Source organism: Acinonyx jubatus, chromosome A3, assembly GCF_027475565.1.
Source record: "Acinonyx jubatus isolate Ajub_Pintada_27869175 chromosome A3, VMU_Ajub_asm_v1.0, whole genome shotgun sequence".
NCBI lineage: Eukaryota > Metazoa > Chordata > Mammalia > Carnivora > Felidae > Acinonyx > Acinonyx jubatus.
In genome coordinates this window covers 102,296,898-102,320,770 of record NC_069388.1, presented here as the reverse complement: position 1 = coordinate 102,320,770, position 23,873 = coordinate 102,296,898, and the positions used below count along the sequence as shown (strand labels likewise).

The window sequence follows — 23,873 nt, the reverse complement described above, 5'->3', positions numbered from 1 at the left end:
TGCCCACATAACAGAGGGAAGCATGCTTGCAAAGCCTGAAAAATCATTTCATACCAAGCAGTTTGGCAAAGTGGGTTTTAAGCTAGTAGACTGCCTCTCAGTTGAGCATACATTCAGAGCTGTGAATACAACCGGCAAAGAAAAAAGACAAAAAGCAAAAGACCCCAACCCTCTTCGATTTCAGCCACTGTATGAGTGAGAGTCTGGTCTCCAGTGCATCTGGCATGGTGCTGGATGGAAGGTGAAATCTTGACACGTGGTCAGTCTCCTCTTAATCAGTCCAATATGTCTATAGCCTCACTCAGTGTCAGTATTCAAGACCGGATGTGACAGTTGATCCCTTAATGAAGTTTACTAATTGCCGCTCATCCTATTGAGTCTGAAGGATTAGCCTGTGTAATCTTGCTCCTGCCGAAGCTGTTGATCCCTGGATCCAATTATCTTGCTGTTTCAGTGGCTCCTTCCGTGGTCTTGGGCAGCCTGGACAACCCTGTCCGGGTTGATTAGGTTTATTCCTCCAGGAGCCACAGGATTGGTCCCAGACAATCCCTCCGGTTCATTTCTGTGACTTACTTCAGCCCATTTGGCGCTTTTCTCTGCGTGAATTCGCAAAAGCCAATGAACCTGAAGGAAATTAAACTAGTCGGTCATCAGCACAGCAGGCTCATCTCTATGGGTGGATGTCACGAAACTCAGCGGCACATCTATTTTTGAAGGCTCTCAAATTCTGCCCTGTAAACAGCTGGAGGAGCTGTCCACGTCCAGTAATTCTAGAAGGAGTGTTACATGATTCATTCTGCCTCTTAATAAAAATATTGAGTCATGGCTATACTGCCTGTTCAGAGAGCTTTCCAGGTCTTTCCATCCTTCCCTGGCCCCCGTTTCGTGTTGCTGTTAACTTTTGTGGATGATCCGATGAGCTCCAAGGCAGAATGCTGTGTGGAATGTGTAATGATGATGTTCTTGAGGACAAATGAGGAGTGAGTCTCATTCGTTCCAGGTCTCTATGGACAGGCCACCGGCCAAGAATAAGCCATTAAAATGTTTCCACTCTGTGTTTTCCCCTCTGCCATCTGCAGTAGATTTGAGATGTCCTAATGATTTCAAAAGGAAAAAACAATATCCGAGTCTGACTACAGAGTCATACGCACATGTGTGTGAGCACACGCACAGTGTGAACATCGTTGCACCTCGCTGACTTCTCACGTGCCTGTTTCTGGTGATGCCACATTTGTGGCCCTAAGCCAACTGTCCTCTTCTTCCCCTGTGGAAATCCTGGGTGGGGGAAGCCACCGACTCCCTGTATTTCCAGAGCTGGGGAGACAGAGGACCTAGGCGGGAGATCTACTTTATGGGAACACTGAAACTGGGCTCGACTGAGGCTGACGGCCTGCACCAAAATCACCATACCCAATAATGACAGCTCAGACTTACTGAGTACGTATTTAATGCCAGTCACAGCACCAAGAACTTTAAATGGATGATCTCACTTAATATCCACAACATCCATAATGGTGTTTCCAGTTTACAGATGAGTAAATTGAAGACGGGTAGTTGGCCCGAGGTTATACATCTACTAAGTTGTATATGTAATGAGTGGAACACAGATTTGAACCCAGCTGGTCTGCTTTTTGAGCCCACTTAAACCTGGCCGTTCTTATCCCTGGCCGCACATTAGAATTGTCTGGGGGAACTTTCCAAACTCCTGCCGTCCAGGCTTTCACTCAATCAATCAGTATTTAAATTTCCCAAGTGGTCCAGTGTGTATCCTGGCTTGAGTACCGCTCTCTTATCCTTCTTTCCCAGGACTCTGCTGTCTACCCCAAATTGTTCCCATTCAGCATTTGGTCTCTGCCAGTCATGTTTCAGGGCTGACTTATAGGAATGCTCCGTCCCAATGTTTCCTTTCCCCAGGAGGAAGACAGTTGGGATCAAGCTATTCCTGGCTAACAGGAGTGAGGAGTGAGGGCAGATATTTGAATAATGGAGTACCCATTCCATGCCTGCGTTGCCTCCCCCGCCCCAACATCTTCTCTCTCATCCCGAGTTCTGCTTGTCCTCATTCCCATGACCCACATGGGTGTTGGGCATGGCAGCGTCATTATTATTTAAACCCGTGGCTCTGGAGGTATGGTCTGAGGACCCCTGGGGGTACCCAAGACCCTTTCAGGTACTACCTGAAAAGTAGATGTCCAACTACGTGTGTGACACCAGATTTTCATCATAACCTTCAACCAAAACAACATATGGCAGCAGACTGAGCGCAGAAGCAAATATGAGAGTTTAGCTGTCTTTCGTTAGGCCAGATGCTAAAATAATTTGTAAAAATATAAAACAACGTCATTCTTCTCACTGATTTTTTTGCTTTGGGAGTTCTTTATTTTTTTAATGTTCTCTTTCTTTCTTTCTTTCTTTTTAACTTTATTTATTTAGAGATTGAGAGAGAGAAAGAGAGATTGTGCAGGGGAGGGGCAGAGAGAGAGAATCCCAAGCAGACTCCACACCATCAGCATGGAGCCCAATGTGGGGATTGAACTCATGAACCGTGACATCATGGCCTGAGCCGAAACCAAAAGTCAGGACTTTACCTGACTGAGCCACCCAGGCGCCCCTTTTTAAAGGTTTTTAAAAAAACGTTTATTTGTTTTGAGAGAGACAGAGAGTACGAGCAGGGGAGGGGCAGAGAGAGAGGGAGAGGGAGTCCCAAGCACTCACACTGTGGAGCTCGACTGGGGGCTCTATCCCATGAACCACGAGATCATGACCTGGGTTGAAGTCAAGAATCAGATGTTCAGTTGACTGAGCCACCCAGGTGTCCCAGTTATGGTGATTTCTCATAAGAATTATGTCAGTTACGTGTAATGGGTATAGTATTATTATTTTTAAATGAATAAAAATTTTTTAAACTCTCAGTTTGCATTACTAGTATGGTATCTTGATAGACATAACCTGCATAAACAAAAGCTCTTTGGAGTCCTCAATAATTTTTAAGAATGTAAAGGGGTCCAGAGACCATAAAGTTTGAGAACCACTGATCTAAAACCATCCACTGTCGTCTCAGGAAGTCCACTCTCAGATCAGTTTGAAGGGGAACTGGCAGGAGATTAGTGGCTTTATATTTGTATTTATCATAGTATAATTATTATTTCGGTCAGAATTTTAGTCTCGGTTTAAGATGGTTTTTGTCTTTTTTTTTTTATTAAAATTTTTTTTAAATGTTTATTTCTGAGACAGAGAGAGACAGAGTGTGAGCGGGGGAGGGGCAGAGAGAGAGGGAGACACAGAATCAGAAGCAGGCTCCAGGCTCCAGCTGTCGGCACAGAGCCCAACGCGGGGCTCGAACTCACAGACCGCGAGATCATGACCTGAGCCAAAGTCGGATGCTCAATAGACTGAGCCACCCAGGTGCCCCTGTCTTTGTTTTTAAAGAAATACCAGGTGGGCGATCATATCTAAAATGGAGTAAGACTCTGAGGTCAGCTCACCTTAGAAGGTATTTAGGAATGGGAAGAGTGATTGCGTTCCTAATTAACCCCCGAGAAAAGGAGTAGCCTTTCCCAGCAAGTTACGCAGAATCCACAGGTGTGTTGTGGAGAAAGAGCTCAGTAGAGAATATGCCATGAAGGTGAGGATGTTTACTCTGCCACAGGCCCTTTACACCAGCCCATCCTACTCAGGCCTGCCCTGCTGCCCATAGACACCAGTGCCAGCCCTGATAGGTCCTGCAGACCATGACCAAGTACACACCCCTGCCCCCCCACCCCCTTCCCTGTACTGGTTCTTGGCCTGCTTTGAGCTCTTGGCTCTAACACTCTAGCCTTAGCTCTGCCCTTGGCCCTCTGGCTTCTGTTTGTACTGGAACCCAGGCTTTTCCTAGTGGGCTGTGACAGGCTGCCCCTGGCTCTCAGTCTTGTGTGCTGCCTTTGGCAGGAGGCCCTGTCCCAGCTCCAGCTTTACAGACTTGGACCCTGGCCACTTGGCCAGCAGTCTGGCCAGGCCAGCCCTGGCCACAAGGGATGCTGTGGAGGATTTGAGCAGAGATGACAAGACAGAGTGGCCTGTTTACAGAAGTTCCTCTGTGTAGATTGGCATTTAAAGTGAGTTGTCATCTATGATGGCCACAGGAATTACTTGAGAGAAGATGCCAGGAGTGAGTTGGGATCCACCCAGGGACTCCAGAGCAGCCGGCATCCCAGTGTTCTTTATTTATTGCACTGTAGACAATTTGGCACAATGAAAACTTATTTTGGGGCTTAATTATTATTCTTACGGTGAAATATCATGTTAAAATAACAACAGTTATTACTTGCTGTAATTTGCTAAGTCCCTTCTCTGTGGCAGGTGAGGCGATTCACTCGTTTTACAACTATTTATTGAACACCTACTATGAGCCAGGCACTGTTCAAGAGGCAGTGAACAAAGCAGACCAAAATCCCTTGTTTTTATGGAGCTTATGTTTTAGCCTGGGAGGAGGCAGACAATAAAAGAATCAAAAAGTAAATTTATATGTCAGATGGTTGTAGACGCTGCAGATAAAAATCAAACATGGTGAGTAGTAAAATGATTGGGAACAGTAAAAAAAAAAACCAAACATGGTAAACTGGAAAAGAAGCAAAACTGTCTCTCTTCACAGGCAACATGATCTTTCGTGTTGCAAACATGTAGAAAACCGTTTTACACTAAAATTAACATAAACTATAAAAAGACTTTGCATTAACATGAAAGTAAGCTCGTGCCTTTTAAGCTGTTCATCAGTATGACACGTTCCTCATTACATGCCGTCAATGCTGATAAGCTGTGTGATAACATTAATGACAAACACAAAATTTCCAAAGCAGCTAGGGATTTGGTAAGGAAGCGTGTGCTGCGAAGAGAAGAGGCATTAAATTTAACGCAAGAATCTGGAAAATCCTAAACTGTCAGAATACTACACTGATGTTGTTGCGAAAGGAGATAAATATCCTTAGACAGAGCCGTGGGCACGGCACCTTTCACTGTTCCTGACATCAGGCTTTCCTGGAGTAGTCAAGGCCCCTGGGGAGAACAGAAGTACAATGGTTACCCACGGCCTTTGTCGCAGGATTCGCCCAGCACTCTCCTCAAGCACCCTACCCTACTGTGTGGCTCCCCCAGAGAATCAGCAGAGACTAAGGAGCCAGCAGAGAATAAGAAGAGCCAGATGGGGAGGCCATGGTCAGAAGGTTGGATTTTCTTGCAAAAGTAACTGGAGTCATTGGAGGGTTTTCGTAGTGTTGGGTGGGAGGTAGGGGAAGGGGGAGGCGGGGGCAGCACCGCATGGTGCTTATTTTTAAAATAGTATAGTGCCTTGATCAAAGTTTACCAGTTGATTCAGAAAACATATACGGAAATGCGAAAGATCTGTAATCAGGAAAGCAATCCTGAAAGAGGACACCTGTGGAGAACCTTCATTACATATTTCAAGACTTATTATAAAGCTACTCAAGATGATGTTGTATTGGTATAAGGACAGAGAAGTAGATTAATGGGACATTATGGAGAATCCTGAAATAAGCCCATACATATATGACGATGGATTTTTTAACAATGTTGCCAGGGCAATTCAAGGGGAAAAGAAAAGGCTTTTCTTTAACGGTGCTGGAACAAGTAGATAAATATGTAGAAAAAAGTTTACCTTGATCCCTATCTCATAGTACACGCAAAAATAATTTGAGATGTATTATACACCTAAACATAAATTCTAAAATTACAAAGTTTGCAAAAGAACAAAGGAGAAATGTCCTTCGGACCTAGGGTGGGCAGTGGTTTCTTAGAGAGGACCCCCCCACCCCAAATGCTAAACATGTCAAAGAAAAAACTGATAAATCGGTCTTTATCAAAATCGAAGACTGTTTTTCATCAAAAGCCATCATTAAGAGAATAAAAGGGCAATCCACAAACTAGGAAAAGATATCTGCAATGGATGTCCAGATACAAAGGATTTGTACCTATGTTACATAAAGAATTCCTAGCGCTCGATGATAAAAGGACAAAAAACCCAATTTAATTTTTTTAATGTTTATTTATTTTTGAGAGAGAGAGAGAGAGAGAACACATGAGCAGGGGAGGGGCAGAGAGAGAAGGAGACACAGAATCTGAAGTAGACTCCAGGCTCTGAGCTGTCAACACAGAGCCTGGCGCGGAGCTCGAACTCATGAACCGTGAGATCATGACCTGAGCTGAAGTCCGATGCTTAACCAGGGAAACCACGCAGGTGCCCCAACTATGTAAATTTTCAGACAGCAGAGATTGGTCTTATTTATGGTCACATTTCCAGGACCTAGTTCAGGACATGACACATATGAGATGTTCAATAAATATTTGTTTAGTGAATCAGTTCTAGCGTTGGGAACTCCTGAAGATAGAATGGTACTGAGAATAGAAGGACATTTTTATGATTTTATTATGGGAACAAAGGAGATATAACCTGATAATTTCAAAATGTTTGCTATTTTCGGGGCACCTGGGTGGCTTAGTCAGTTAAGTGTCTGACTTTGCCTCAGGTCATGATCTTGAGGTTTGTGAGTTCAAGACACAGCAGGGGAGGGGCAGAGAGAGAAGAAGACAGAGAATCCTAAGCAGGCTCCTCATTGTCAACACAGATCCTGACCCGGGGCTCGAACTCACAAATTGTGAGTTCATGAGCTGAGCTGAAGTCGGATGCTTAACCAGCTGAGGCACCCAGGCTCTCCCAGATAACCCAATTTAAAAAATGGGCAAAGGACTTGAATAGACACTTTATGGAAGTATACAAATGGCCAATAAGCGTGTACAGATACGCTTAGGATCTGTAGTCATCTGAGAAATGCATATTTAAACCATACTGTGATGACATTTCATTCCCTCCAGAAGAGCTAAAAATGGAAAAGCTGCATAGTACCGATGAGGATGTGCCGAAACCAGACGTCTCCTATGTTGTTGATAGCAGTGTAAAATGGTATAACCGTTTTTGAAAAACCGTTTGGCAGCTATTTATAATGCTAAACACAAACCTACCCTTTAACCTGGCGATTGCGTTCCTGGGAATTGACAAAAGAAATGGGAACATATGTCTACAAAAAGACTTCTACAAGACTTTTACAGTTTGAATAACCCCAAACTGGGAGAAACACAAATGTTCACCAATAGGAGATTGGACAAACTGTGGCATATTCATAGATGGAAAACTACCGAGTCCTAAAAAGAACTACTGACACACAAACACAGATGCCTTATTTGCATGAAAGAAGACAGACACAAAAAAGTTACATCCTGTATGATTCAACTTATGTAAATTAAACAACAGGCAAGGTTAATAGATAATAACACGAGAACAGTGGTTGCCTGTAGGGGTAGGGACTCTGAAAAAGGGCACGAGGGCTCTTTCTGGGGCAGATGGAGACATTCTGTAATCTTAATTGGCATGATGGTTATATAGGTAGATAACTGACCAGAATTCATGTGCTCAAGCTCTGGGCATTTCACTATACGTAAATTTTACCTTAATAATAAAAAAATATCATAATGTCTGAAGTTTGGAGCAGAGTAGAAGCAGGGAGGCCAGCTGAGGGGCTTTTACGACAGTCCAGGCACAAGATGGTGATGGGAGATGTTAAGAAGTGGCCAGACTTGGGATCTCTTTTCAAGGGAGGGCCAAGGACTGGTTGGCCCAGTAGGCAAGAGTCGCATTGAGAGCAGGCCCCGGATGACTGAATCCCTGAAGCCCATTTATTTATTTTGTTTGTGTATTTTACTCTAGCTCTTTCTCTTTCTAAAACAATTCAGGGCTAATTATAACAAAGGACATGTATTCAACAAGACTGAGAAGACATAACTAAAATAGAAAATTGAAACCAGAAGGTAGAAGCAGCAAATATACCAGTTTGGGCACTGATAATAGAAAACTGATGTCAGGAACCTCTCTCTGTCCAGTACCCTTGTCTGGGCACCTAACTGGGGTTGCAGATGCATTATAAAGGGGGTGGTGAGGGTCTTTTAATATCAGAGAAAAGACAGCTCAAGCAGTGCTGAATCAAGCTGATTTTAGTTGAAGAAGAAAATATGTCTTTGGAGACTGTCTGGACTTCTAAAACCAAAAATGTACATTTTTGTGGAACTTGATTTACAACAGAATATTGCATCACAAAGGTCTGATACATCAAGTGCTCTACAAAGAAATGGGGAATATTTTAGGGGAAACTACCTTCCTTCCATCTGAGACCCTCTATTATGCAGAAATGTAAATAGGCTCCACACTGTCAGCACAGAGCCCAACATGGGGCTTGAACCCACAAACCGTGAGACATGACCTGAGTCAAGATCAAGAGTTGGATGCTCAACTGACAGAGCCACCTGGGTGCCCCACATGTTGATTATTTATTGATCATTATGAGTACAGACAACATTATGTTGTCAGTCGGATGAGAGGGGGGCCTTGTCTGTATTAGACATTCTTTAATTAAGAATAATAAATTAATCAGAAATGAAAGAATGGAAGAAAAGAAAGAGTTTATGTGTGGAAAAGATGTTTAAAATATATGCCAGTGAGGCAGTCCATCAAATTAAGCCTAGCCTTAGTTCTGGAGCTTTTCCTGACGTCTTAAAATAGACCAATCCAAATGAATGCTTAAATCACCATCACAGGATTAATGGCAAACTGCTATTGGCATTGCCCATCAGATCTAATAACAAAGATTGCTGACTCATGCAGAGACTGGGGAAGGAAAACAATCATCATAAATAATTCAGAATGCACTAAGATGACTGAGTTTGGGGTTGATTCTTTAGCAAACGTGATTGAATTGATTTCGAACTCGTGAGTATAGATGACCACTTGGACAGCGCTAATGACAAAGGCATGCTCTTGCATCAACAGTATAAATGGAGGGAATGAACTATGAAGAAAACTGTGAAGAGTCGGAGATTCCGAGGGATTTACTTACTCCTGATGGTTTAGGTTTGGCTAAAATAAAGCAGGCAGGTTAATGTGAGGAAGGGTTTGTTGTAATGATGTAGGGTGGGGTGACTCTCAGAAAGATCACCTGGGCATGTGAGGTGCTCTCTGGGGATAATGCTCGTGCTATAGAATAGGGGTGCGCTGGCAGTAAAGTCTGGGCCACCCGGGTCCTGGGGCTTCTGTAAGCTTAATAGTGAGGGGTGGGCACCAGATGTTCACATGGGGAATCTGAAGATCTTGTCTCTGGCCCTTGCTTTCCCACTTACTAGGTGACCCTGGTTGGATGAGTCTTTTGATCTCCTGAGCCCGGACTTTTCTCTCTGTGACATGAGCTCTGTACTTCCTGTCCTTCTTAGCCTCTTACGGAGAGTTGTGAAGATCCACAGGACGGAGGACACATGGGCCCTTAGAGAAAGTCCGCAAATTCCTGCCACAATTTTTTTTTTTTAAATTTCTTATTTGCTGGTAACTAACTCTCCAGTGTGAGCTGAAGCTGGAGCCGTGCAATGGTTCATGCTCAAGCCTGGAGATATTTTAAGACCTAATCAATACAAGATGCATTGGGTTGGAGCCAGTGTGAGAGTCATAAATCTTGACAGTTTTGCTGTTTGATAAAATTAATAATGCTCGAGAGAAACATTCCCCTACAAGAGGGGAAAACCTAGTGTATTCTGGGGAAAAAGCGTAAGCCGTTGTGGAAACTGAGAGTCACCCTGGGAAGGTTGGTTACCATCCTGATGCTGGTGGGGCAGTTTTCAGGCACATGTCCACACAGGCGCACACACCACACGTGTATACACACATGTACACAATAAGCAACAAGCTCCAGCGCTGTTGGTTGGGTCTCAGGAGAGACTGGAGAATTAAGGAAGGCTAGCATGAATTCCAACAATGGATAATTGCGATTTGCACACCCAGGGGCCCACCACCGTCTAAGGAAATGCTGCCTGCTTCTGAATTTTTTTAGAGTTTATTTTTACTTATTTTGAGAGAGAGAGAGAGAGAGCAAGCAAGGGAGGGGCAGAGAGAGAGGGAGACAGAATCCCAAGCGAACCCTGGGCTGTCAGCTCAGAGCCCCATGCGGGGCTCGAACTCATTACAAACCTCGAGTTCATGATCTGAGCAGAAACCAAGAGTCTGGCGCTTAACCCACTGAGCCACCCAGGTGCCCCGTGAATTTTAAAAATAAAACAGCGACAGGGGTTCTGCCCTGTCTCCTATCTCGCTGGTGAAGTGTGTTCGTGGAACTTTGGGATTTGTGGCTGTTGTGTACAGCGAGAGAGAGGAGGGCAGTGAAGGGGGACCGGGACCTCATTGTGTTTTATTTATCAAAGCCCTGAGAAGATCTAGAAAGGAAAGTGAAGAATATTGCTTTCTCTGTGTCCACAGTGTTCCCAAACCTTCCGGATCCTCTGTCTTCAGATCAAGGTTGTCGCGAGGATCCGAGCCAGGCGTCCCCTGTTGGTGGGAACGTCCCTTGGCTCCAAGAGGCCGTGGCGCCCCGCGTTGCTAGGCAGAAGCGTGGGGGGTGTCAGGCTCCTGGGAGCCGCGAGGGACAAACTTGGTCAAGGCAGCACGAGGCCCCAGGGCAGTCTGCCAGGAGCCTGGCCTCCACGCGGGTGCAGTCGACTCTCCTCTGATGTGTCAGAGACCAGACGGCCACATTAAGACATTGCATGAACACATTTATTTCAGTAGGGTCATGGGAAGTATTCTTAATTTAAAATTTGCTTTCATTGTGTTGAATTTTTATTATGAAAGTAACATAACGTTTATTACAAAAAATACTAAACTCAATTAACATGTTACTTTACTTAATTTCAAACCATAAGGAAACCTTGACGTTGGGTCTGTCATGTTTTCAGGCAGAGAATACAAAGAATTTTGTCAGTCGGAGCCTGGCCATAGGAGAAGTCCTCTCCATGGCAGACATGGCCACAGGAGTAAAGGTGAGAGGCTCTGGGCACCCCACCCTTGGTGAGCTGATAACCTAGTTTTGAACAGCAAGGGGTACAAAGTGGAACCCTACAAGTATCAGTCTATTCGCTGGAATAGATGCAACATGGTACGCCTTACGATCCATCGCCCTGATTCCTCTCTACCCATTATATTCAACCTTGTATTTGTTTTTTCTTTTGTGTTTGTTTGTTTGTTTAGTTTTATTGCACCGTGTCAATCATTTTCACCCGTTATAAAGCTAAATTTTCATAATCATTCGTGATTCTTCACTTAAATATTATCACTAAGATCGATCCGTATTATAACATGCCACTACATTCGTATTTGTTTTTTTTTTTTAATCTTTTTATTTTGAAATAATAATGCTCACAGGAAGTTACAAAAATAGAAGAGAGTTAAATGAACTCTTCACCCAGTTTCCCTCGGTGGTGACATCTTCTTTAGCTTTTAGGACAATGTAAAACCAGGAAATCAACCCTGCTACAGTACTCTACTAGTACAGTATTAGACTACAGACCTTATTCAGATTTCACTAGCTTTTATGTACCCCGTGTGTGTGTGTGTGTGTGTGTGTGTGTGTGTGTGTGTGTGTGTGTGTAGTTCTATGCAGTTTGGTCCCATATGTGGATTCATGCAACCACCTCCACCCCAATCAAGATCTAGAACTGTTTCATGACCACAAAGAAACATATAGTGCTACCCGTTTGTGGCTGCACCCAGTCTCCACCCCCTCCCTGTCCTTCGGCTACTACTAATCTATTCTCTGTCTCTATAGTTTGGCCATTTTGAGAATGATATACAGATGGAAGTTCATCCATTTTTCCTATTCCTTTGTGTGAATATACTACAACACTTGGAATTCTTAGGCTTCTCCATTTTTGCTGGTCAAATGGGCAATAAAATGGCATTGCACTGTGGGCTTGCTTTGCATGTCCCCAGGTCACCAAGTTGAACAGAATAATGCATGAAGTGTGAGGGTTGTGGCTCCTCATGGTACCCCGAAGTCCCCAGCGGAGGGTCATCTGTGTGGCATATGTATATGCTCTCCTTTCCCTCCCTGGACACCACTGCTCCTCAAAATAGGTCCCTGCATCCAAAAATTCAGTCCTGATGTCCCCAAAGGGGAGAAATAACTAGAACACGAAGAGAGAATGAACAGAGAGGAAGCCAAGTCAATCGTTGGTGAGTCCAAAATGGCAGTTATTTTTGTTTTGCAGTGTAGACATTTAAAAAATGGGTAGGAACTGTGTTATTTGTATTTTTTGTTTTTTAGATTTTTATGTTTTAAAGTAATCGCTACACCCAACATGGGACTTGAACTCACAACTCCAAGATCAAGAGTCGCGTGTTCTTTGACTGAGCTAGCCCGATGCCCCTAAAAATGGGTAGGAATTAAAAACAAAGAAATTTGTGAGTGCCATCTGTGGTGAAGGCACCCACCATTAGGCCCTTTGGGGGAGAATGGCTTCCCTGTGATTTCAGCCAGGCAGGGTCTCTTCCCTCCTGGATGGGTTGGCTGTTTCTTCCAGAAGGAAGAAATCCAGCTGAGATACAACGGATGAATTTCCCTCTCAGAAATACTAGGGGACCCTGGTCTAGACTCAAGATCCTCACTTTGTGTTTTTACCGTATTTCTCCCTACCGGCCTTCTTTTCAGCAAGCCTGTGGTGAGGGGTGACCATGCAGAAATCACCATTGATTCCAGCATTCTAGGTGGGGAGCCCTCTCCTTGGCAACTTTAGGGTCTTGCACGGATCCTAGTGCATAGAATTGCACAGGGGATGTTTGAATAACTAAGGGAGAGGCAGCCTGCAGTTTAAGAAACATTTCAACCACTTGCAATGTGTGGACGTTTTCTGGATTCTAGTTCAAACAAACTAAAAAAAAAAAAAACAAAAAAACCCGAAAAACAAAACTATGTGTCAGTGGGGGAAATTTGAACTTTGGATATTTGGTGATATTAAAGAATTATTATTATTATATTTTTAGGTGGGGTAATGGTTTTAGGGTTACATTTTCAGAAGGAGTCCCTTTTACAGGTGTATGGGATATATTTAGGGATGGAATGACAGGATGTAAACTTCAGGATTACCTGGGGTGTAGCATGGGAAAGTGGATTGGGGAAAAGACACAGCAAAATGGACCACAAGCTGGTCATTGTTGAGTTCATTATACTCTTGTATTTTGGTTAAAATTTTCCAAAACAAAAGGCTTTTAAAAAAGTTTTACTCCTGGGGTGCCTGGGTGGCTCAATTGGTTAAGCGTCCGGCTCTTGATTTCGGCTCAGGTCATAATCTCATGGTCTGTAGGTTTGAGCCCCGCATCAGGCTCTGTGCTGACAGTGCGGAGCCTGCCTGGGGTTCTGCCTCCCTCTTTTTCTGCCCCTCCCTGCTCATACTCTCTTTTCTCTCGCAAATAAATAGAATGAACACACACAAAAGTTTGGTTCCTGAGTATCCTAGATGAAAATTTGCATAGATTTAAAGAAATAGGTCTTTAGAAATGCTTCTCGTATCATGCCACTCCTCTGCTTAAAACTCCTTCCCCTTAGGCTTTAGAGAAGCCCTCCTATTTTTAATGTGGCCCACGGGTCCTTATGTGGTTTGACCCTACTCACTTCTCCAGACACCTGCCGTATCACTTTGTCCTCCTCCCTACGAGACCTGACATTCTTTTGTTCCTGTCACCCACCTTTGGACCACTCTTGCTACCACCTAGAATAGATTTTTTCCCCTCCTTCACCTGCCTGACACCTGCTCCTTCTTTAAGCCCCAGCCCACGTGTCCTCCGCGCAGGGCAGCTCCCTTCAAGCCTGCAGTTTAATTCCCTCTACTTGTGGTCATCTGTCTTCATACCTTTGTACCTTACAGTTTTCTATCACAGCATGTGCCCGCTTTGAACTTACCCATTTATCTGTGTGTCTAATTGCTGTAGGTCTCTTAGCACCACTAGAGGGCAAACTTCTTGAAGAAGCTCATCCCCTACGTTCTTGTTATATATTATCAGGACATGAGAATGAAAGGAATACAGAATACATAGAATCAAAACGGTTACCGGAAGGGTTACATATAGAATTATCACATGACTCAGGAAACCCATTCCTAGGTATACACCCGAAAGAATCGAAAGCAGGGACTCCAACAGATACTTATATGCCGGAGTTCATCACAACATTATTCACAGCAGCTAAAAGGGTGGAAACAAACCAAGTGTCTGTCATCACATGGATGGATAGACAAAATGTGGCCCATGCACACGATGGCATATTATTCAGCCATAAAAAGGGATGAACTTCTGGTCCATGTTACAACCTGGATGAACTTTGAAAACATGACGCTACATGGAGCCAGACACAACTGGACAAATATTGGATGGTTCCACTCACATGAAGATTCTTTTTTTTTTTTTTTTAATTTTTTTAATGTTTATTTATTTTTGAGACAGAGAGAGACAGAGCATGAACGGGGGAGGGTCAGAGAGAGAGGGAGACACAGAATCTGAAACAGGCTCCAGGCTCTGAGCAGTCAGCACAGAGCCCGACGCGGGGCTTGAACTCACGGACCGCGAGATCGTGACCTGAGCCGAAGTCGGATGCTTAACTGACTGAGCCACCCAGGCGCCCCTCACATGAAGATTCTTGAATAGGCAAATTCACAGAGACAGAAAGTAGATCATGGGTTACCAGAGGCCGGAGGAACAGGAAAACGGGGAGTTCATTGGCACAGAGTTTTTGTTTGGGGTGATGAAAAGTTATGGAGGTAGATAGTGGCAATGGTTGCACAACAGTGTGAATCTAATTAATACCGCTGAACTGTATACTTAAAAATGGCTAAAATGCAAACTTTATCTTAAATGCATTGTACCACAATAAAAACGAAACATTAAAAATTTAACAAAAGTTACCGTTAACCCTGTTTGCCTTCCCACACATCAGTCATTGCAATGGACTTGTTTTTCTTGTGCTTGGATCTCCCAGACAGCTAGAGGAACATGTAGACTGTGCCCCTGAGCCTAGCACAGAAGGGCCAAGGCTGTCTTTCCTGTGGGCAGTGGAGGGAGATGTGATGTGCTGGGAATACAATTCCTGTGAGCCCTGGGCTGGTCAGGGCATCCCCAGATGTCACGGCCAGCCCAAGGGCAGCTGCTGGCCTCTGCCTGCTTTCCGTTTACACCTTCCCATGAGCTGGCTGTCAACTTGATGTCAAGGACGTGTCAGTGTCAGTTCATCTAAGTCATCTGTGCCCCCAGGCCTGGGCCCCTTTTCTCTCTCCCTCCGTGTCTGTGCTATCTAAAGGCTGTGGGTGTCCCTGAGCACTTTGGACAAACATAGTTGGACTAACACAGCCAAGTGTTGGCAGGGTCAAGGCTGGTTCTGAGAGCGACTCACGGCGAGGGAGGTGGGAAAGTGAGAGGCGCCAGGGAAAGACTTCCTTTACTCAGGGCTTTGAATCCCTGCTTTCGCTTGGGAGCCAGCCCAAGGTCTTGTACCAGACACACTGATGCAATCTGGAAGGATTCTAGGGCCCAAAGAAATATGACATGCTGCCTTTTCTTCTTCCCCACGACTGTTCCCCTTCTTCCTTATTTGAACCAGCCCACTATCTGTCTTAGTTTGCTTGGGCTGCCTTCATAAAATATATAGATCGTGTGGCTTAAACCACGGAAATTTATTTTCTCACAGTTCTGGAGGCTGGCAAGATCAAGGTCCAGCTGATTCATTTCCTGGTGAGGACTCTCTCCCTATAGATGGCTGCCTTCTTGCTGTCTTCACATTGGAACTGGGCAGAGAGAGAGAGAGAGAGAGAGAGAGAGAGAGAGAGAGAGAACACTCTCTGGTATCGCTTATAAGGGCATTAATCCCATCATGAAGGCCCCACTGTCATGACCTCATTTAAACTTAATTGGTTCCCAAAGACCCCATATCCTTCTACCATCACACTGAGGATTAAGGCTTCAGCACATGAATTCTGGGGAGAACCTAATGCAGTCCGCATAGCATTATCCTTTCTGGGGTCACCATTGTCTGAAAAAACACCTGCAGTGCCTCATTTGCTCTTGGAATGAAAAGACTCTAAATGCACTCGAAGGTTCTTTAGGAGAACCACTGTTGGAGTACTGTGTAGGAAGGGCCTGGCCTAATCACAGCTGTGGCACTGGCAGACTTCCTGGCCTGCATGACAAACCTGCCTGGTCCGTCGTGGCACGGAGACAGTCAGAATGACGTGGGTTTACCTTCTGTCTCTGGGACCTCTCCGTCACAGTTCACGCATGCTCCTTCTACATCTAAGTTCATGATGGGTGACCTTGGTTTTCTCTCCTGTGAAGATGGTCCTGCTAATGCCCATTCATAGGCTGTGTTCAGATTCAAATTGATGATGCCTATGAGGAGCTCCATGCCATGGCTGGCATGTAGCAGGAGCTCGATAAGTGGTGGTGACTGTACCCCCCCCCCCCCAAAAAAAAGATGTGGTCCAGAGCCCTTCCGGGCAGTCTTCTAGGTAGTTAGTGGCTCTGTTGGTGGATTGAGGTGAAATTGATCTGCGTTCCAGCTCCAGCCCACCAGCTTTCCCTGCCATGGTGGGATTATACTTCTTGCTGGTCATCGTTTGGAAGTTAAGAAGCCCCCTTCTGGAACCCTGTCGGCCTGTCCTGAACACAGTTCCCAGCCCCCAGGAAGCTCTGGTTGTGGCCTCCAGAGGCTACTGCCAGCCGTCACTGGACAAGTTGTGGTCATGACCTCATGCCCCTGATGTGGCTGTCCTTTTCCTCCTCCAGATAAGTGAGAAAGAAGAGGGAGCTTTCCCAGACAACACAAGGTGCACGCACATTTAGAGTTTTTGTTGGGTGTCCTCCCCTTTTTCTCATTTCCTTACCACTGCTGTCTTTGGTCTTCTCAGAACAAATGGAATTCTTTGGGTCCTGTCCACCGAGGTGGACTGGAGGCCAGGGTGCCCACAGGGCACGATGATAGCAGTGGACACTGCTCTCTGAGAAGGACACTTTGCCCTGTGCCCTCATGATGGCTTAGTGCCCTTCTTCATTCAATCTCTGTGTCCTTGTCTTAGCGAATACATTCCCTTCTCTCTGGCTGCTCCTGCGAGCATCCCCCACCCCTGCAATGGGCCTCCATCCGTCTGGAGACTTGGGACAAAAACCCAGGTGTCACCTGGAGCCCTCTCTTGCCTTCTTCTCCCAAATCCAACCCATGAGCTCTGTCTCCAGAATCTACCTTGATTGCCTCTGCTTCTCACCGCCTTCACCACCACAGTCTGACCACTGCTCTTGGACTCACCTCAGTGGCCGCAGCGTGGGCACCTCCTTGCCGGCTGGGCTGGGATCCTTGCCACTCACGAGAGGCACCTGCTGAAAGCTTATATTAGGCCAGGGAGTCATCTGCATAGAATGCTCAGGTGCTCCCCCTGCGTCGGCCCCATTTGGTCAGATTATCTGCGTTTCAGAGAATGTGGCTTTGGGAATACACTGTCCAGCTCATGAGGGAAAATCCCCCCATTTTAAGTGACTGTGTGGATTGGGGTCATGCAGACACTGCCTCTGTTAACTGCTGCGGTTTCTGCAAACCTACAGGTTTCACTCACCAGCCCAGTGCTCCTACTAATGGCATTTAATGAATGGAGGTTTTCAACATGTGGATGAAATATTCACCCCACCTCCCTTTTTCTAAAGAGGAGGAAAGGATTTAAAATCTAGAAAAGGACTGTATTTGTAAAGAATGCATTAGCTACTCGCCAGAGAGATTTAGGGGTAGAGAATTCAATCTGTTTTAGTTTTAGAAAAACACTTTCCTTTAACTTGATTTCCAAGATGGCTTATGGGGGAAACATTACTATTTGGGTTGATTGCATCTTTCCAGGCTGGAATTAGCAGTGTATTACAATGGTTCTGTGGAGGGGGTGCTGAGTCATCAGAGTGTTGAGCGTTTCTGAGGACACTTTATGCTTCTCCAAATGAAAGCACTCCATATGTCAGATGCTATTAATGACATTTGTCTGTCATGATGTCAGAGCGTTTCAGCTGGTCAGGCTGTTAAAGCTGAAGTGTCCTTTAAGACAGCGAGTGCCAGGCTGACCATGCACGTGGAGGACAGGGACTAGTTCTCGCCCGAGGCTGGTGCCAGTTCCCGGACAGGAGCATCTCAAGATTCTGTTCCCACCATTTCCCTTCCTGCAAGGTCTTCCCTGGGGTTACTTTGTCTGCTAAGGCTCATTCAATTATAGCGACCCCCAGGAAGAAAAGGTACCTAGGGGCTGCTGTATTTGAAGAGTCCAGAGTGCATCAGGGTTCAGGTGTGGACATGTGGCACCTGGTCTCTCTCATGTCTCTGCTTTTCTCCTTCTCCCCACCTTGACCCCATGTGTTGGTTTCATATACCAGTTCTTGCGAAGGCAAGAGCGGCCAGCGGCACTGGGCCTCCGTTCTTCCAGGTCCGTTGGCATTGAAAAAGAGAGAGCTGCTTTTCTCTACTAGCTCACCCATGTGTCCCAGAGCCCACTCTGGTTGGATCCATCCAGATCATGGGTCTATGCTGAAGCCATCCCGTAGGGCCATGATATTATGCAGATTGGCCAGTCCTGGGTCCCAGGCTTATCCTAGAGCTGGGGGTGGAGGTCAACTTCAGCCACAAACCACTTGGACTGATTGTGGGGGAGGAGGGCTCCCCAGAGGAAAGCCGGGGCTGTGTGGTTGGGGCAGGAGAAGGCGTGCTAACCTGCAAACACAGCCATTGTCTGAGCTCTTCTGTCTTTGTCATCAGTCCCCTGCTCCCTTCAAATGGCCTCACTCCAGTCACCCTTCCTTCTCATCTTCCTCCTCATCTTTCCCCTCCTTCACTTCCTTCTTGCCAGCAACACTTTCCCAGGGTTTATAAACAACCAAAGTACTTGGCAGTTGACCGTCACTGAATTCTCGCAGCAACCTTAGGAAGTGCTATTAGGCATGAGGCAGCTTGGGTGGGGACCCCAGCCCTGCTCGCCATCTCAGGGTGCAGCCTTGGGCTGGCCAGTCCCCTCTCTGGAAGCTCAGTGTCCTTATCTGTCACGTGGGGGTGATAATGTGTTTTTCCCAGGGTGGTTGTGGGAATCAGCGAGCTTGTGTGGGTGAAGCTCAGTGCTCGGAAGGCTGAGGGCTCAGTAAGAGTGGGGGCGCTCATCGCTCACTGCTTTCGTCGGAAGTGGGAATAAGGATTGCTATTCGTCCAAGGTCCCACAGCCAGTGGGTAGCAGAGCTGGGCTTTGAGCCCAAGCTCTCTCATCTCATCCCAGGCTGAGTTCCTGCTCGTTTTGCAGCATTGCATCTTCCATCAGCTTTCCTGTTGCTCATGGCCAGGCTCACCTCTGCAGGCTGGGCCAGTGCCTGGGGTCAGTGCACAAATACTTTGTTGCACATCTTCTACATACCAGGCACTAAGCTAGCCCTTGAGCAGACAAGGCAGACTGAACATTCAGAAGGGTCGTTTGAAAGACAGACAAAACTGGTGGTGTCATAATTCCAGGTTTCAAGTTATATCACAAAGCGATAGTAATTAAAACAGTATGGTACTGGCACAAAGATAGAGATGTAGGTCAATGGACTTGAACAGAAAACCCAAAAGTAAACCCACAATTATACGGTCAGTTAATCTTTGACAAAGGAGGAGTGAATATACAATGGGAAAAAGTCTCTGCAACAAATGGTGGTCGGAAAACTGGACAGCAACATGGAAAAGAATCAAACTGGACCACCTGATTTCACCATACACAAAAATAAACTCAAAATGGATTAGAGACCTAAATGTGAGAACCGAAACCATAAAAATCCTAGAAGAGAGCACAGGCAGTAATCTCTCTGACATTTGCTGTGACAACGTTTTTCTAGCGATGTCTCCTGAGGAAAAGGAAATAAAAGCAAAAATGAACTATTGGGAAAACATCAAAACAGAATGTTTCTGCACAGTTAACAAAGGAACAATCAACAAAACTAAAGTCAACCTACTGAATGGGAAAAGATATTTGCAAATGACATCTTCAATAAAGGATTAGTGTCCAAAATATAGAAAGAACTGATACAACTCAATACCCAAAAAACAAATAATCCAATTAAAAAACGGGCAGAAGACACGAACAGACATTTCTAAAGAAGACACACAGATGGCCAACAGACACATGAAAAGGGGCTCAACATCACTCATCATCAGGGAAATGGAAATCAAAAGTGTAATGAGATATCACCTCACACCTGTCAGAATGGGTAAAATCAAAACCACAAGAAACAAGTGTTAGTGAGGATGTGGAGAAAAAGGAACCTTCTTGCACCGTTGGTGTGAATGCAAAGTGGTGCAGCCACTGTGGAAAACAGGCTGGAAGTTCCTCAAAAGGTTAAAAATAGAACTACCCTGGGGGCACCTGGGTGGCTCAGTCGGTTGAGGTCCGACTTAGGCTCAGGTCATTATCTCACGGGTCATGAGTTTGAGCCCTGCGTCAGGCTCTGTGCTGACAGCTCAGAGCCTGGAGCCTCCTTCGGATTCTGTGTGTGTGTCTCTCTCTGCCCCTCGCTGGCACATGCTCTATCTCTCTCTCTCTCTCAAAAATAAATAAACTTAAAAAAATAATTAAAAATAAAACTACCCTACTCTCCAGGAATTGTACTACCAGGCATTTACCCAAAGAATACCAAAACAGTAATTCAAAGGGATACGTACTCCCTTATATTTATTGCAGCATTATTCATGATAGCCAAACTACGGAAGCAGCTCAAGTGCCCACCAAAGATGAAGGGATAAAGAAGATGTGGTATATATACATAATGGAATATTATTCAGCAATAAAAAAGGATGAAATCTTGCATTTGCAACCCCATGGATAGAGCTAGAGAGTGTAACGCTAAGCGAAATAAGTCAGAGAAAGACAAATACCATATGACATCACTTATATGTGGAATTTAAGAAATAAATGAGCAAAGGGAAAGAAAGAGAAAAGAGAGGACAAACCAAGAAGCAGACTCCTAACTATAGAGAACAAACTGATAGTTGCCAGAGGGGAGAAGGGTGGGGAGTTAAGGGAAATAGGGAATGGGGATTAGAAAGTATACTCACCATGATGAAATGAAAGAAAGGAAAGTGAAAGAAGAAGAAAAGAGTCATTTGATGGGCTGAACTGGGCAGCCCTGAGGATGGAGTACTGACACTTTGTGGTGCTGGGTCCTCCTCTCCAAGTGACAGAACCATGGGCTATGTCTGCTGACAGGGACTGGAGCTTCCCAGGCAATGAAAGGAAGGGCACGGATGCCTTGCTGCTGGTGGGGCTTACGTAAAGCTTGATGAGCTGAACAGACGCTCCCTGAGTGGCCCTTGACCAGGGGTTTCATTGTCATTAAGTTGTTGACTGTTGCTAACGATGGCCGATGTCGTGCTTGTTTTCAGCGTGGAATAATTTACTGGCTATTTGGTGGCGCAGTCAGGAATCTTGGAAGCCCGGGACATGTGACTTAAGTGGCTTCAGCCACTCCAGGTATGGCACGTACCTCAGTAGATGTCTTCCGTGGAGAGCCTTAAAAGTTCACAGTAGCTAGATGTGTGCGTGTGCATGTTTGCAGAACAAGAAAAGAAATCAGAGAATGGGTGGCGGCAAGAATCTTGTTCAGAATGAGAATTTTAAGACTAGCTTCTAATAAAAATTGTCGTATTGTTATCACATTAGCTGCTGCCGGGCTGACTTCTTACAATTCTCTCCAATTCACCTCTTCCCCTCTCACTCATACTCTTGATTATCAGAGAAGTCTCCGTTAGAGCAACCACCTGACTAGCTAATGCCCTTATACTGTCTGGTAAACTCCAGGGGCAGAAATACACTGGGATGTTCGCAGTGACCGAGAGGGGCCACGGGAGCGACGTGAGAGGGATCCAGACCCAAGCCACCTTTGACCTCTCTGCGCAGGTGAGGATTCTGCCCATTGTTCTGCAGTTCAGGGTGGCAGGAGACCTGTTCAGAACAGGACTCTCCTTCTTCCTGAGGCCAATCTCATATCCTCTGTGTGTGCTGTCTGGCCCGAGGTGCTCAGATTCGAACAAATGGGTAAGTACTTCAGTGGAGGTGGGCATACGCTCAGCTTTCACGTGTCCAATATCGGCCAACACATTCACGGCACCCACTCTGTGTGGGCACCGCTCCACGTTCTCCACATGCACTCATTAATTGGATGCCTTGTGACAACTCTGTGAGAACAGTACTGGAGCCATTTTGTCATCCTTCCTGAAAGCAGCAGGTAAATGACTGGACGCGATGCTTTTGTCTGCACTCCCCTTTGCCCGGTGTGGCAGGAGGCTGCTGTGTGGGCTGGGGCATCCTTACTGGGAGCCACGCCCTCATTACTGGCATTAGGCCGTGTTTTTAACCGTGACCTGCGTGAGAATTCACATGGCAACCAAAACAGACTTTCACAAAACGGTCTTAACTTTTACTATGTTTGCTGTATGTGATGAACTTTATTAGTTTTCCTTCCATTCTCATTTATAAAAAACAGTCCATCAAGGCTCTCTAGGGGCGCCTGGGTGGCTCAGTCGGTTAAGCGTCCGACTTCGGCTCAGGTCGTGATCTCGCGGTCCGTGAGTTCGAGCCCCGCGTCGGGCTCTGTGCTGACAGCTCGGAGCCTGGAGCCTGCTTCGGATTCTGTGTTTCCCTCTCTCTCTGACCCTCCCCCCATTCATGCTCTGTCTCTTTCTGTCTCAAAAATAAATAAACGTTAAAAAATATTTTTTTAAAAGACTCTCTAAATTGATCTCTCTCCACTGATGCAAGGTGAAAACCCTGCTGTATAAATCTACAGATATCACTATTTCTTTAGTTCCTGCTCCCCCTGAATAAAGAAAGTAGCTATTGGGGTGCCTGGGTGGTTCAGTCGTTTAAGCGTCGGTCATGATCTCATCTCAGCTCAGGTCATGATCTCATCTCACAGTTCGTGAGTTCGAGCCCCGCATCAGGCCCTGTTCTGACAGCTCGGAGCCTGGAGCCTGCTTTTGATTCTGTGTCTCCCTCTCTCTCTCTGCCCCTCTCCCACTCATGCTTTGTCTCTTTCTCTCAAAAATAAGTAAACATTAAAAAAAAAAAGAAAGTAACTATTTATTTCACTCCCCTTCATAGTTTCTTATTTGATTTTGGGCTTTCCTAAGAACTACAAAGGAATACATAAACTTTGGAGTTCTTTCTAGAAATGAGTTTGGGTAAATATATGTGTGCAAGTATGGTACATGAGTGTAGGTATGGCTACTCAGTCTGATATTCATTTTTTCTGAGTTTGTCTTTCAGAATCTGAATTTTTTGTTAGCAGGTTTTCCTGGCCCACAAATGCTAATTGAGGTGATCAGAGTTTACGTTTTTTTAAAATGTTTATTTATTTTTGAGAGAAAGAGCGAGAGACAGAGCTCGAGAGGGGAAGGGCCAGAGAGAGAGGGAGATACAGAATCTGAAGCAGGCTCCAGGCTCTGGCTGTTGGCACAGAGCCCGACGTGGGGCTCGAACTCACGAACCGCGAGATCATGACCCGAGCCGAAGTCGGACGCGTAACCGACTGAGCCACCCAGGAGCCCCATAGAGGTGATCAGAGTTTAGAATGACAGATTCAAATGACGGTTGTTTGGGACTATGTTCATCCTGTCCTGCCCAGGTGATAGTTCTCTACAATTGTCAGTGATGTCCAAGGTCATAGCAAGAATAAGGACTGACAGTTATTGAATGCTTGCTATGCGCCTGGCTCAGTGTCAACCCCCTTCTGTTTAGTTTACTGTCTTCCCTCGCAATAACCATCCGGTAAACGTGATGGTAAGCCGCTTCTGGTAATGTAGGACATGTGTGCTAGGCATCAGGCTAAGCAGTCTACATGTAACATTGTGTTAACTATCCTATAGTTTTATAGGAAGGTATTATTGTCCCTTTTTTCTAGGCAGAGAAACTGAGGCTCACAGAGGGTAGGA

The 23,873-nt window shown here is 45.5% G+C and overlaps 1 protein-coding gene across 1 annotated transcript in view; it reads left to right on the top strand.

Moving 5' to 3' along the window:
• Positions 1–23,873, top strand: part of ACOXL (acyl-CoA oxidase like) — a 368,132-nt gene that overhangs the window by 49,530 nt on the left and 294,729 nt on the right. The window contains 4 exon segments of the mRNA XM_053200963.1: positions 10,819–10,902; positions 21,327–21,392; positions 21,394–21,414; positions 21,742–21,840. Coding sequence (XP_053056938.1) covers positions 10,819–10,902; positions 21,327–21,392; positions 21,394–21,414; positions 21,742–21,840 — 270 coding nt within the window.